This window comes from Mesoplodon mirus, assembly GCF_964341445.2.
Source record: "Mesoplodon mirus genome assembly, chromosome: 17".
NCBI lineage: Eukaryota > Metazoa > Chordata > Mammalia > Artiodactyla > Ziphiidae > Mesoplodon > Mesoplodon mirus.
This window is the reverse complement of record NC_138993.1, coordinates 6657067-6671266: the sequence shown is the minus strand read 5'-3', so window position 1 is coordinate 6671266 and position 14200 is coordinate 6657067. Positions and strand designations below refer to the sequence as shown.

General features: G+C 47.1%; 1 protein-coding gene across 5 annotated transcripts in view; it reads right to left on the bottom strand.

Moving 5' to 3' along the window:
- MTUS2 (microtubule associated scaffold protein 2) overlaps window positions 1-14200 on the bottom strand; it is a gene marked incomplete at its 5' end in the record, with an annotated part of 314758 nt that overhangs the window by 21384 nt on the left and 279174 nt on the right. For all 5 annotated transcript variants that reach the window (XM_082601954.1, XM_082601955.1, XM_082601956.1 and 2 more), the window contains one exon: window positions 418-632. In XM_082601954.1, coding sequence (XP_082458080.1) covers window positions 418-632 — 215 coding nt within the window. The remainder of the gene's footprint in view (window positions 1-417; window positions 633-14200) is intronic.

Sequence of the window (14200 nt, the reverse complement as noted above, 5' to 3'; positions counted from 1 at the left end):
ATCACACATCAGGGAGTAACAAGTGCCGAGGAAAAACCAAACAGGAAGAGCGCGCACAGGGTGGGGAAGAAGCTGGGATTGTGGATCAGGAAAGGCCTCTCTGAGAAAAGCCTGCAAGGGAGGGAGAGAGGGAGCCATGGGGTTTCTAGATGGAGAGCATTCCGGGCAGAGGGCACGGCGAGCGCAAAAGCCCGGAGGTGGGAGTGTGCCTGGGAGCACAAGGCAGGGAGACCAGAGCGGCTGCGGGGGACGACGGACGGGAGGGGACAGAGGAGAGAAACGAGGTGGGGAGGGCGGGCTTGACCGGAAGCTCACCTGCTCGCTGCACGGACTCCTGCCGCAGCGGCTCCCCTCCACCTCCCACCCACGTCCCCCCACGACGGCAGGGACAGGGCCCGGGCCGGGGCGCAGACTGACCTGCCGCTGGTGCTGACACCCGATCCGCAGCAGCTGTGCGCGGTGCTCCTCCTGGAGCTGGGCCACCTCGGTCTCGAACTGCAGCTGCAGCCGCCGCTCCAGGTCGCGCAGCTCGGCTTGCTGCCGCCAGCCCAGCCTGCGCACCTCATCCTCACAGCGCCGCTCCAGCTCCGCCTTCTCTCTCTGCAGCTTCTCGCACTTCGCCGCATGGAAGGCTGGGGACAGGGAGAGTGATACTTAAAAAACTGGCCAGGACGCACCGAAAGCGCTGGGCCCGAGTGTCTGCAGCCCCCACGAGTGCCACATCAAGGTAGACGTAAGGACCAAGGCCAGGTCCCCGTCCTTCCGCAGAGCTTCACCGTTTGTCAAGTGCTTTCCTCCCGACCACTTTTGATCCCCAACACAGACCCTGGATGCTGGGGTGAACCTGGGCCCTGGGGAGCTCCGGCGACCGGCCCAAGGTCCCACTCCGTGTATGGAGCATGAGCTGCGAAGGCAAATCTGGGCTTTCTGACCACAAGCCGCATGTTTCTGCCGCTAGATCAGGGCTCTCTGAGCGCCCACAGACCATGGGCATCACAGATACTGGGTGCTTGTTACAAATGCACACTCCTAGGCACACCCTGGTGGATCAGAAACCCCGGACCGGAGCCCAGCATGTCAACTCTTCACAAGGGCCACAGTGACTCTTACACCCATCAAGGCTTGAGACCTGGGCACGCCTGGAGGCTGGAGACAAGACGGGATGCACGGGATTCTCTCCAGGATGACATGCCGAGTGGGACAATCGCAGAGGAAGTGTGCGTGAGGGTCCTTTTAGGTGACCGAGACCTCACCAGCAGCATCCTTCCCCACTGGAGGAAGGACGGGTAACCACTCAACACCCCTTTGCACGGGTGGGTCGCCTGCCGCAGTTCTGGTTTGCTTCGCGGGGAGGGGCTGCGACAGCACTTAGAGTTTGTGCCTCCCCTGGGCCCGAGCGGACTGCTCTCATTTCAAAGTCTCTTCCTCAACTGCAAACTGCTTCCAAGAAGGAGAAAACCTTCCTCGACAATCTACTCTGTTTAAGTCCCGTGGAGGTGATGATGCACACGCACGCAGACGTCAAAGTGGACGGACACCTCACTTACACTCCACAAAGACTGGGGCCCCTATGCTCCCTGCTCTGTGCTGCAGTCTGGGGATGCTTGTCATTTACTCTGAAGTTGAGTGAGCAGTATCTGTACTGGTTCAGGATAATCTGCACGCTAGGGGTGGTTGTTATGATCAGGACCATTCATCCAAGGTAGTTAGATAGCATTTGAAACACCCTAATCAGAAGTCCTACCCTAAAGGTGCAGCTAATTCAAGGGTTTCTTTGCCACACTCGGCTCTCAGAGAGTTTGTTAATTAGCACAGGGGATGTTTAAAAACATTTTTTCCCTGGCAAAATGAGCGGTGGACGGGCTGGATCTTGCCCTGTGTGCACAGCGTGTAAAAGTCTGGCCAGCCCAGCAGCCTAACACTGTCCCCAAAGGCCTTCTTGGTCCAGGGCTTCAATTGGCCCTGTGTCCTGTGTCCCATCATTTTTTGGAGGATTCTGACACACAATTGTGAAGAGTTGTTAGGATCTGCCAGTGTAATCAGGGTGTACTGAGGGTGGGTGGTGGGCACCCCCATGCCTCTTTATGGTCCAGGGTGGACCATAAGAGGACGCACCGTCTGTAGGGAATTTAAAAGCAATAACCACACTGACTTGAAAAGCCCTCTGCTTTTTGTTGTCACCTGTGCCAGCAACTCTAAAGAATGTTGGTGGAAAAATACTCCTCCTCAAAAGTTTTTGGTTGGTCTACATTCTAAGTAATTGCTACAATTACTGTCGAGGTTTTTAAAAACCATTTTTGTATTTAAAAAAAAATCACAAACAGAGCAAAGTCGGAAGTACGGTACAAGGACATTATTGTCCAAATGACGTTTTCCCCCTGAACCATTTGAGAATCAGAAGCTGACTGCTTCTCATCAACCCTGAATTCCTTAGTATATATTCCCTACAAACAAGGACTTTTTCCTACGTAACCACAGTGCAGTCATCAAAATCAGGAATCAACGCTGATCCAACAGTGCCCTCCGATGCTCAGACCCATTAAAATGTCACCAGTTGTCCTCGTAATGTTCTTCCTAGAAAAAGGACCTGGTTCTGAATCACGAGCTGCACTGAACTATCCTCAGTCTCCTTTTGTCTGGGATACTTCCTCAGACTTCCCTGGATTTTCAGGACCTGGACACTTTTGAAGATGACAGGCCAGTCATTCCATTCGGCCTCTCTGAGGTTTCCTCATTATTACATTCAGGTCAGGTTAAGTCTGGCAGGAATATCACAGACTTGGCACTATGTGCTTCTCATCTGAATATCCATCAATTTGAATCATCTTTAAATTGAAATTTCTTTTTTCTAATTGTTTATATAGTGAGTCAGGGAAATTATGCTTATGACTGATTATCACAATGCTATCCTGAGAATGATTCTGTGGTACAAAGGAGTGAGTGCTACAAATGCTGGGTGTCAAATATGCTAGGGATTCCCTTGAACATATATCTTATTGTCACACCTGCTGTGAGTAAATCTTTCCGCTCAGGTACAGGTACCTCAGGACGAATGGCTGGGCGTGCACCGGGCTTCCCACCACAAGTAGTGAAAGGGCGTTTTGCTCGATCGCTAACAAATACAGCAGGAACAGCAGACTCGGGCTGAGGCTTTCTGGTCCCTGGTGGTGAGGTCACGGGAGGCTACAGTCCCCAAAGAAAGAACCTACCGGGAGCTAAAGGTCACAGTGGCTCAGGCCTGGAGGTGGTGGTGAGGAATCACCTGTTCCCAGGAGTCTGAGCCCCGGCTGAAACAGAGCTCCAGCTTTCCCCAAAGACCCTCCAACTTGGGGAAGTTATTAGAATTTCACCAGGCACCCTAGCTAGTGAAAAAGCTATCAGGATCCACAGACTAGGGAAGAGGTGTACATATAAAGACAGGTTTATCCTAGGGTGACTGGGTTTTAACAGAACAAAGACCATGGAATGTCCATTAAAAAACAGTGTTTCATGGATTGAGACAAAGTCAGATTGAGGCCAACGGAGAAGCACTTATTTACACACACAGACACTCTTTTTCCTATTCGTTTCCATCATGGTTTATCACAGGAGCCTGGATATAATTCCCTGTGCTCTGCAGGAGGACCTTGTGGTCTGCCCATCCTATATGTAATGGTTCGCACCTACTAACCCCAAACTCCCAGTCCATCCCTCCCCCTCCCCGCCAAGGAGCAATTATTTTACCTACATTGGGGGAGGGTGGAGTGTCATCCAAAAGGCAAGAATGGCGGGGGGGTGGGGGGGCGCACAGGGTAATGACGGTTAAGTCCCGGGCAACGAGCCCCGGGGAGGGTTTCTGGGTGCATGGGGGGCCTCTTTGGAGGGTGCTCTTGTTTCCGTACAAATACCTTCCTAGCAATCTTTGCCACATGCATCCTGCCCCGGTGGATTGGATCAAAGTGAAGCAGTGACAACAACATGTTTGTTTGTATTTAAAACAGGTCCACAAAGCACTGCAGAGATGAAGCCTAAACAGCCAAGAAACATGAGAACAGATGGTCGGCACCATTCATGATTCAATACATGCAGATCGAAGCAGGAGATGTTTTTCACCTATGAGGCTGATCAAAATGAAATATTTTGATAATACAGGGAGGGTATGAGGAAACTGGCCTTCGGGGGTCTGATGGTGGGGTATAACTGAGAAGCTGCTTTGGAAGACACAAGTATCTTTCAAAATTTAAAAGCTAGGGATGGGAGCTTGAGAAGGGTGACAGCTAAAGGATTTCTTTTTGGGGTGATGAAAATGTTCTAAAACAGATTATAGTTACAGCTGCACAACTCTGTGAATATACTAAAAACCACTGAATTATTTTCAATTCACATTTTAAATGAGTGAATTTTATGGTATGTGAATTATACCTCAATAAAGTTCTTACCAAATATGGAAAGAAAATCTGCAAAATAACATGACAGGGGAAATATCTCAGAGGATAAATTTAGACGTTTTCATAGAGGAAAAGTTCATGTTTGGATTTTGAGATTCTGTATAACAATGATGAAGATGTTTGCTGACAAAATAAAAATTCCACCACTACACTGTTTTATACTCACACACACACGGATATCTGTGGAGCCTAAGGGAACCTGAGAACCACTCTTACTGTTTCTTAACTAGAAACAGCACATAAGACTCAAATGAAGATAATAAAAAAATGCTAATCATGTATTTTTCTTTAACAAGTACTATTTTGTATGGGAAAAATGTATTTGTCATATACTAATATCAGTATCTTTAGGAAATCAGAACAGTAAGTTGACTATATAGATGGCATAGATGGAATAAAACAGACAAAAAAGTAAAGAAATGAAGAATAACAAATCAGTTACACTGGAGGAAACATTAAATGACACATATCTTTTAACCTAACAATTTCACAAGGGCACAAAAAATTTGATCAAGGATGACTACTACAGCATGATTTGCCTTCAGGAAATAGTGGGGGGCTAGTTAAATAAATGAGGATAAATCCACTATTCACATAGGACAAATCCTACGTGCAACGGGATAAGGGTAACCAGTAAAAAAAAAATAAGGTGAATCTTTTCCTGTTATTTTGGAATGATCTGCGATACACCATTAAAAAAGGCAAGATGCAGAAAGAGTATGACAGTGTACTTCTACTTGGAATGGAAATGCATCTGTATTTCTGACCCTCCATCTTTCCCTCCTCCCTCAGAGGTTGTGCGTTTAAGTTACAGGGCTCACTGCCCAACAAACACCTGCAACAGTATGTATTTAAGAAAATCCTATTACGTGTTTTCATATTTTATGAGTTAAAACATTTTAAAAAATTACTACCATGACTAAGAAGAAGACTAGGCTTTAAAAGGTTATGTAGCCTGTGGTCAGAAAGGACAGGACTTTTCCATCTAACTTGCGATTTTATTTATGTTCGTGGCAGGATGATTCATGGGCCTGGCACTCTTTTGAGGGCTCAGAAATGATTGATTTTCATCCTAGAGCTGTGCCTCAGTTTTGCTATCTATGAAGTGGCAAAGTAATCACTTTCCCACATAGAGCACCAATCCCCACATTCCCAATTGCTATTATATACGAGAGGTGATCCTTCTATTCTTGAACTGACCCCATGTCATAAGCCCCAGGCCTGCAGAAGATATTGGATAAGAAGCGCAGCTGAGGCACCAGCGAAAGAGCTCCAATAACAGAGTCCCTAAAGAAATAAACATCCTCTTGCCTCTGGTAAATCTTCAAAAATGTATGTATTGGGGCAGATAGGGATTAACGTAGGCTAATTTAATGGGTAACATCTGGAGTCTTGCTTTCATTATTTCTATTCATGAGAAAACATTTGGTACTTTATAGTGTGAGAGGCAAACACCACAATAATAAATCCCTAGAACCTAAGAAGCTGAGAAAATAATTTCTAAAAGAACAGGGTTATGACAGGCCAAGAGTATTGTAACATTTCTAATTCATAAGCATGAGTTTGAAAAGCAAAAACAAGATTATTAGAGTCTGTTTTACAGTTTTAAATAATTGAACATATATATGTATGTATGCATGAATATATAGAGTGTGTGTGTATACAGTATATACATATATACCACAGTTCATAAATCAAATGAGAGAGAAAAAAAACCCAGTGAGTAAGATCAATTTTCTTCAAACAATTGCCCCAAATGTCCCTTGAATAATTACAACTTGTTATTGGTTTACCAAAGAGGTAGCAAACATCAGTAATTACAGCACTAGACTTAAACTGAAGAAAAGTATCTGGCTCTAACTCATGATAAAGCATAAGGAATGATATTATACTGCCTTTTATGTCACAGGAAGTGCTTTAGATACAACAATCATAAAATAAACCATCTAAACATGAAGAAATGATACTGTATATAAATATGTGGTACTATTGTAACAGTCACTATTATGGGCTCAACTGTGTGCCCCCAGAATTTATATGTTGAAGTCCTAACCGCCAGTACCTCGTAATGTGACCATGTTTGGAGACAGTATTTTTACAGAGATAATTAAGTTAAAATGAGGTCACTAGGGTCAGCCCTAATCCAATATGACTGGAGTCTACAGGACACAGACACCTGTAGAGGGAAGGCAAGGTAGCCATCTATAAGCCAAGAGGAGAAGCCTCAGAAGAAACTAACCCTGCTGGCATCTTGATCTCAATTCCCAGCCTCCAGGACTATGAGAAAATTAATTTCTGTTGTTTAAGTCCCCCGGCCTGCGGTACTCTGTACGGTAGCCCTAGTAAAATAATACAGTCAGTATCGTTACATATTGACAGGAGATCCCACAGTAGATAAAAGATTAAGTTGTTTCTTTGAGAGATGGGGAGTACTTGAAAAGACAAAATAACTTTCAAAGAAAAAATGTAATTTAAAAATTACCCATAGCTCACTACACAAAGAAAATGAAATTTTCCACTTGTGTAGTCCCTTCATAGCTGTTGCAGTGGTATGACTCCTGAATGTTCTGTTAGGAAGTTTTCATGTCTTCCTACTTAGTATTTGTATGGCTACCCTATACTTTCATGTGGATGCACAGTAACTTATATGCCCTTATTGTCGGACATTTGGTTTGTGTCACTCATATACTGTTTTGCTTTGTTCATCAGGGCAAATTTCTAGGAGTACAGTTACGTGGGGTTAAAGATTGTGAGCGTCTTTGTGAAGTTTTTTCGTGTTGTTTTTTTTTTTGATGGCAGTGATCCTGTAACAAATCAGTGCCCACCAGGGGGAGCTACAATGCCTGGGAAAGCCCTCTGGTGGCGAAGGCCTCTGTCCACACTTGTCAAATCACAGTGACCCACAGGAGGCCGCAGGCTCAGTCCATGAAACGCGCTGCCTGAGATCCTGGCCACACTGCCCTCTACTGCCCCGCTCTCTCTTTCCCTTTCTTTAGGACCTTCTTCTTGATGAAAATGTCAACAAGAGAGAAAAGGAGGGGCTGAGATGGAGGAAAGGTTCAGAAATGGGAGTGAAGGAGCCAGGGGGAGAGTCCTGGGTCTCCCAGCATCTTTGCAGGTCCGTGCGGTATCCCCAGGGCCCGGTCAGAGAGGCAGGTGGAACATCAATAGACAGTAGTTGGATTTACTGAGCACCTGCTACGGGCCACGCCCAGTCCCGTGGTGATTCAGACACGCTGTCAGGTGGGCAAAGACAGACGCGGGCAAAAATTTTAAACGGCAAAATGTTAGATCGTGAAAACCTGAGATAACTGCAGTGAAGAATGTAAAATGAGAGCAACGCTAGGGAAGGGCTCGGGCCGGGGTCAGATTCCGGCGGCCGGCGGAGGAAGGAGGCGCCGGAGAAAACACCACCCGGGTGGATGTGAACGACGGGGAAGGGGCGGCGTCCAGAGAGCTCGAGGGAGGGGTTTCGAGGCGCAGGAACCGCAAGAGCAAAGGTCCGGAGGTGGGAACACTCGGCTCACTGAAGGAACAGGAAGACAACACGGGGCTCGAGGACCCGTGATGGAGCCAGTGGAGGGAGGTGAAGACGGAGAGAGGCGGGGTCAGATCACGCGGGGGCCCGTGGTCCCCGGAGAGGAGTGGGGATTGTAGTCCTCTAACTGGAAGACCGCCCTCCCCCGCCCCCGACAGTCTTAAATGGGGGAAAACAAGAGCTCATGAAGCTTTTACAAGAGCCCCCTGGCGGTGGGGATGGTGGTGCCTTTAAGGAGAGGCAAACATCAGAGCAGGAGTCAAACTGGGGAGAAAAGCACACATTAGGCACCAAATAAACCTCTACTGAACTAACAGCCGGATTCGTGTACATATAAGGGCCCATGGTTTACAAACGTTATGGTGGAATTCACCTCTGGTTCGCGGTACTCAAGAAGGGCCCTTCTGGATGCTGTCAATTAGTATGAAAAATGTGAAACTCAGGACTGCTGAACTTTGCCAAGCCTTGCGACACTTCAATCATTAACGATAATATTCCATTTCACGTGGGCACATGCTGTGGCCTGTGTTGTAAGTGTTGAAGTCTTAAAAGCATGAGACCTCAGGATAAACTCTCATTATGAACTCTCCCCCAGTGAGGCGGGCACAGGTTGACAGATGTGCTTCCCTACCTGAGGGCGTGTAAATGGTTCGGGGGAGAATACGAGGGACACGGGATGCAGTAAGATGAAAGGCATTTTCTAGCTGCTAGGCGTTTCCAATGCTGTGGAACAAATACGGAAAGGTTTCTCATCAAGGTGGCTTTTTAGAGTGCATTAACATTTACCTGTGGGTCAGATTTGGGGAACACGGCCTCCAAACTGGATGACTCTATATAGGAGCCTCAAGATCCCCAAATATGTGTCCTGAAGTGCCCACTTACATCCCACCCCCTTACAACGTAAACTTCCACACAGAATGACAGTAAATAACCTTCCTGCACACTGAATCCGGATTGTCAGAGTTTCCAACAGATCAGAAGGGGTGGGGAGGGGTTGGGGAGTGAGAGCCCAGGACAGAAGTGGTCAGGTGACACCCGGAAGGGAGAGGAGACAAAGGCAAGACCCAGTAAGGCGGGCGAGGCAGAAGGAGCCCTGGTCTCCAGGCCAGCCTCTGTCCCAGGCTCTGCGGACACGAGCTGTGGGAATTGTGGCAACTCACTCAACCTCTCTGGGTCTCCACATCCTTATCCATAAAACGAGAAGGTCAGGCACAGTTACAGGCTGAAGTGTATTCGCCTTAAAGTCACATGTTGAAGCCCCAATCCCCAGGACCTCAGAGTGCAACCCTATTTGGAGATGGGGGTCTTTGAAGAGGTGATTAAGTTAAAATGAGGCCATTACAGTGGGGCCCTAGTCCAACATGACTGGTGTCCGTACAAGAAGAAAAGCCACCAGGGATGTCTCAGAGGCCGGGTGAGGACACAGGCAGAAGACGTCCTCCCAAAGGCCAAGGACACAGGCCGCAGCAGCAACCAGCTGGCCCCTGACCTGGACTTCAGCCTCCAGGACTGTGGGAAAACATATGTCTGTTGTTTAAGCCACCCGACGTGTGGTATTTTGTTATAGCAGCCCGAGCGGATTAAGGTAGGCCCCTTTAGTGTTAAGCCCCCTTCTGCCCTGGCATGCTAGAATTCTAAGGATATTGTAGTGGTGACCAAGGGTCATCAAGAAGAGTTTATATTTGCCCACTGTCCTCTCTTGAAGAAGACAGGGAAGGGTATACCATTTTTATGATGATCTCCCTCCAAAATGGAGCCCTAAAGAGAGAAGCCTCATCTGCAGAGACAATGTGCTTTGCAGAATGACTCAATGCCCAGCGACAGGAGACATTAGTAGCAATAGCAACGACTGACGTTTCTGTGTCTTCATTTATGAAGTTCTTTAACACACAATATTAACTTGTTTAATCTTTGCAACAAATTTCAAAGCTGGGGGAAGCCAGCATTTTTGCTCTGATTTTATAGAAGAGAAAATGGAGGCTCAGAGGGGTTCAATCGCTTGTCCAAGCGGACATAGCGAGAACTCGGGAGCTGGAAGTCCCTCCAGGTGCTCTGATCTCAGCAGTGCTTGTTCGAATAGCAATAGTAATACTGCTCTTCTGCCTTACGTTTTGGGAGAATGGAAACAAAGACAGACAAGGAGAAACAGATACAAAAATCCCAATTAGCTTAAGGTGCTTTTTGAGTCATAAATACTTTGTGCCATTTTTATGTGTTCCTTAAGATAAAGGATAAGCCTTTCAACAGATGGATAACGACCGATCCTGTGTGTGAATGTAATTGCAATGCTTAGAAGTAACCTTCTTGGTCTGAGAGGAGAAAAATGCAACAGTGATTTATGGGGGCAAAGGAGGAAAGAGGAAATGGATTTAAGAGGATGGTTATAACGATGAGCTTTGAAAAGAGAAACCAATGCCATCTACATAAGAACTAAGAACACCACTGCCCATAAACAGGAAGCGGCTTTCTGGGGAGATGCTTCTGCACAGAATCTGCTCTTTCCTCTCCTCCAGGTTAGTCTGGGCTGCACAGCCGGTACCGACTCATCTAACATACCACGGGAGCCGCTCTTACGGCTGGCTTTGAACAGGCCAGACAGTGGGTCCAGTGAGCATGTACTGCTTCTAATATTTTCAATATTTTTTTGTCCTGTCCAAAATGGCATTGAAAAATGACTCTTTAATTTTACCTCAAATTAATATTTGTTACATAAATTGGACAGCGAACATCATCTCCAGGTTGGACATCCTTTTTAGAAGGAGCTTTCAATAACTTCCTGAAAGATGTTTAAACAGAAGCTTCGGTTGAGATTTCGGACCCCTTTTCACTGGCTAGAACCCACCCTACAGGGTTCTAACCAGTGAACTCCTGTGACCCTGTCCTTTCCTTAGCTTCCCAGCTGGCGGGGATTCCACGGCGTGTTGCCGACCTACACCCTCTGTGCCATAGTTTGGGTGCCCCCATTCCCCTTATTTGCTCTTGGAGGGGATGGAGACCAAGGGGCTGCTAGATAATACATTTTTGTCCATTTGATGGTGGTAAGTTTAAATACTGTCACTCCTTCGTTCAGGATGCCAAATGCATGGCCTGGATATTCTTCTGTGTTCTCCATGGGATTTGGGACATTTTCTCGGAGGTTTTCCCAGACTTATGACTCTTTACTTGCTGTTCGAGGGTTTATCGCTTTTAGTTTTGCACAGGAATGAAGGGTTGATGTTTGAAATCTATAGAGTCTAATTTTTAAGGAGGTGTGCATTTCCCCATGAACTCTTCCCATCCTTTTGCTATACTACTTCCAAATACATCAAATCGACTCCAAGGAACAAAATGGACCACCTCAAATTGTTTCTACCCACCAGTTTTAACCATAGACATGGAAGAAGTTAAATTTGTAGGCAATTAATAATAGCTCAAGAGTATGTTTAGATGAGCATTAATACTTGTCTATTACTCTAGCTACACCCCGTGCAGCCTTCCTCTATGGACGCCCATCTCAGCACAATGCCAGGCCCGGGCAGATTTCCATAAATACATGCTGGCTTGAAGAGCACCAGGGGATCACTCCCCTCAGAGGAGACAGCGGCCTGGGCAAGCCACACCCCTTTTGAGTTACCCAGGGCCTTCTCACTTCCGGATGCCAGGCTGCCCTTGCTGATGGGTTTGTGTCTCCCATGCGGGGGTGAATCCCATGTAACGGGTAGTCGTCAACTTGGGTCCACTCCACCTAGATGTAGGCGTGTAACATGAATGTTTCTCTTTTTTTTAAACAAATTTATTTTTATTTATTTATTTTTATTTTTGGCTGCGTTGGGTCTTCGTTGCTGTGCGTGGACTTTCTCCAGTTGCAGTGAGCAGGGGCTACTCTTCGTTGCGGTACGCGGGTTTCTCGTTGTGGTGGCTTCTCTTGCTGCAGAGCACGGGCTCTAGGTGCGCAGGCTTCAGTAGCTGTGGCACAAGGGCTCAGTAGTTGTAGCTCGTGGGCTCTAGAGCACGGGCTCAGTAGCTGTGGCACACGGGCTTAGTTGCTCCGCAGCATGTGGGATCTTCCTGGACCAGGGCTCGAACCTGTGTCCCTTGCATTGGCAGGCGGATTCTTAACCACTGCGCCACCAGGGAAGCCCATGAGTGTTTCTTTATGCTAGGTCCCACCCTAGCATTCATGAAGGGTGGGAAACATTCTTACTGTAATATTTCAGTGATTCTATGTACCCCCCCCTCAAAAACAATAAACAGCTAATAATAGAGGCCAGGTGCGATGCTGAGCCTGGCACTTACTCTGAATTATCCCATTTCAATCTCACACTAGAAGCTGGGAGGTAAGTCCTAGTGCAACCCCCATTTCACAGATGAGGAAACTGAGGCTAAGAGGGCTTAATCTCCTGCACAGGAGCATTGACAAAGACCAAGTCTTTGGACCCTGCAGCCCATGCTCCTGCCACAGCACTTGGAGGAAGGAGGTCTTTAACTCAGCACTGTGTAAAGACAATAACAGGATTGACCAAGAATGACTGAACCTCTTCTGAAATAACGGAGGATTTTACTTAACTGAAATATGTTATAACCTTTCTTAAAAGCTATAACATAGACCTCTGATATGGTCCCCAGATGTCCCCTACTGGGGATACCCATAGTCTTACTCAGGCCAGTCTAGATTGCCACCTCCCACCAGCACAGCCGGGATCCTGCTGGTCCAGAGCCAAGTCCAACCTCTCCATACTCATGCCTGTGTGTGCGGGGACTCTCCCTCTCTTACAGGGTCTCACCTCCATCTAGCAGCTGCCTCCCACCCCAGCCTGTCATGTACGGTAAGCACTGCCCGACTGGTTCTTTCTTTATTGCTGGAGATCGTAAGCTCTTTGTGTCTCCATCACCCAGGAGCCTTTGTACACCTGAAACTAACAACACTGTAAATCAACTATGCTTCAATGCTTTAACCCCCCCCCCCCAAAAAAAAACAGAGAGGCAGACATGAAAACAGAACAAAACAAAAACGCTGTCTCAGAGTAGGTCTGAGAGGCATGTTAGACGCTCTAACTAGAGGCAAGCGCTGTTTTTTGTCACAAGCATTTCTGGTTACTGATGGTTTTTAATCAGGGAAGTGACAGGGGATGGACGCTAGGGGCAGGAAGGAAAGGAAGGGGATGAGTGAGAAGGTGTTTGCAAACGGAGAGATGAAGTCACTACAGGAATGAAGAGGAGAGGACGGAAGCAGGACGGACTTCCGAGCGAGAATCAACAGAACCTGGGACTTCCCGGACATCAAGTATGAAGCAGACGCAGAGGCGGAGTCGGCGATGCTCCCCACTTCCTGTACCGGTTTCCTCTGCAAACTGTGGTGTCAATAACTGAGCTTCAAACTGTGGTTGAGCCTACCTGTCCCCCATCTCCCTTTCTTTCTTTTATTCAAAATACTCTCTAAGTGTTAGCAGAAACGGTTGCCCTGCTGGACACGCCATCTTCCAGCCTCCCTTGCAGCTCCATGGGGCCACGTGACTGTCCTTGGGTCAAGGGATGTGAAGGAGTGATGTGGCAACTTCTAGACCAGCTTCTTATGAGGGAGCTGCTTGCCCTCGACTTTCCCTCCTTCTCCTTCCCTCAGGCTGAAACCTGGGGCCTCTTGTCTGCGGACAATTACACGAGAGAAAAATACCCCTCTATCTTATTTATTCCATTGAATTTGGGTGCCTTTTTGTTACAGCAGCTTAGCTTGTACTTGAAATAAATTAGGACTGTAACAAGAGAAGTGGCGATTTGGTTCTGCTTTGAAGGGGGGAGCATGGGGTAGGTGGAGACGAAATTAATTGCCCCTGAAGAGCCGTACTGCCTGTGGTTCACCAAGAGGTGACCTCAGGAGAGACCAGGGCTGGAGCCATGGTCTCGGGAGGGCACTGCTTAGGGGGTAGTTGAAGCCATAGGGGTAGATGAGATCACCAGGGAGACCAAGGAGGGTGAGAAGGAAAGGGGGCTTAGAACAGCATCAGGGACAAAAAGGGATTTTAAGGAGAGACCCACTAACTTTATTTCATGCTATAATCATTCACTGCCATGTCTGCTTTTCCAACTGGGTACAAACTCTTTGAGTCCTTGGATTATAGCTTACTGATCTCGGAACAAAACACCGCGAATACTTTTATGCAGAATAGGCAAATTTATCTTAAGAACGACACTCTTAAAATGCTTTGTATTTTAGGAATAGATTTGCTTTCTCTTCTTGATATTCGAGGCTGTAGACTTA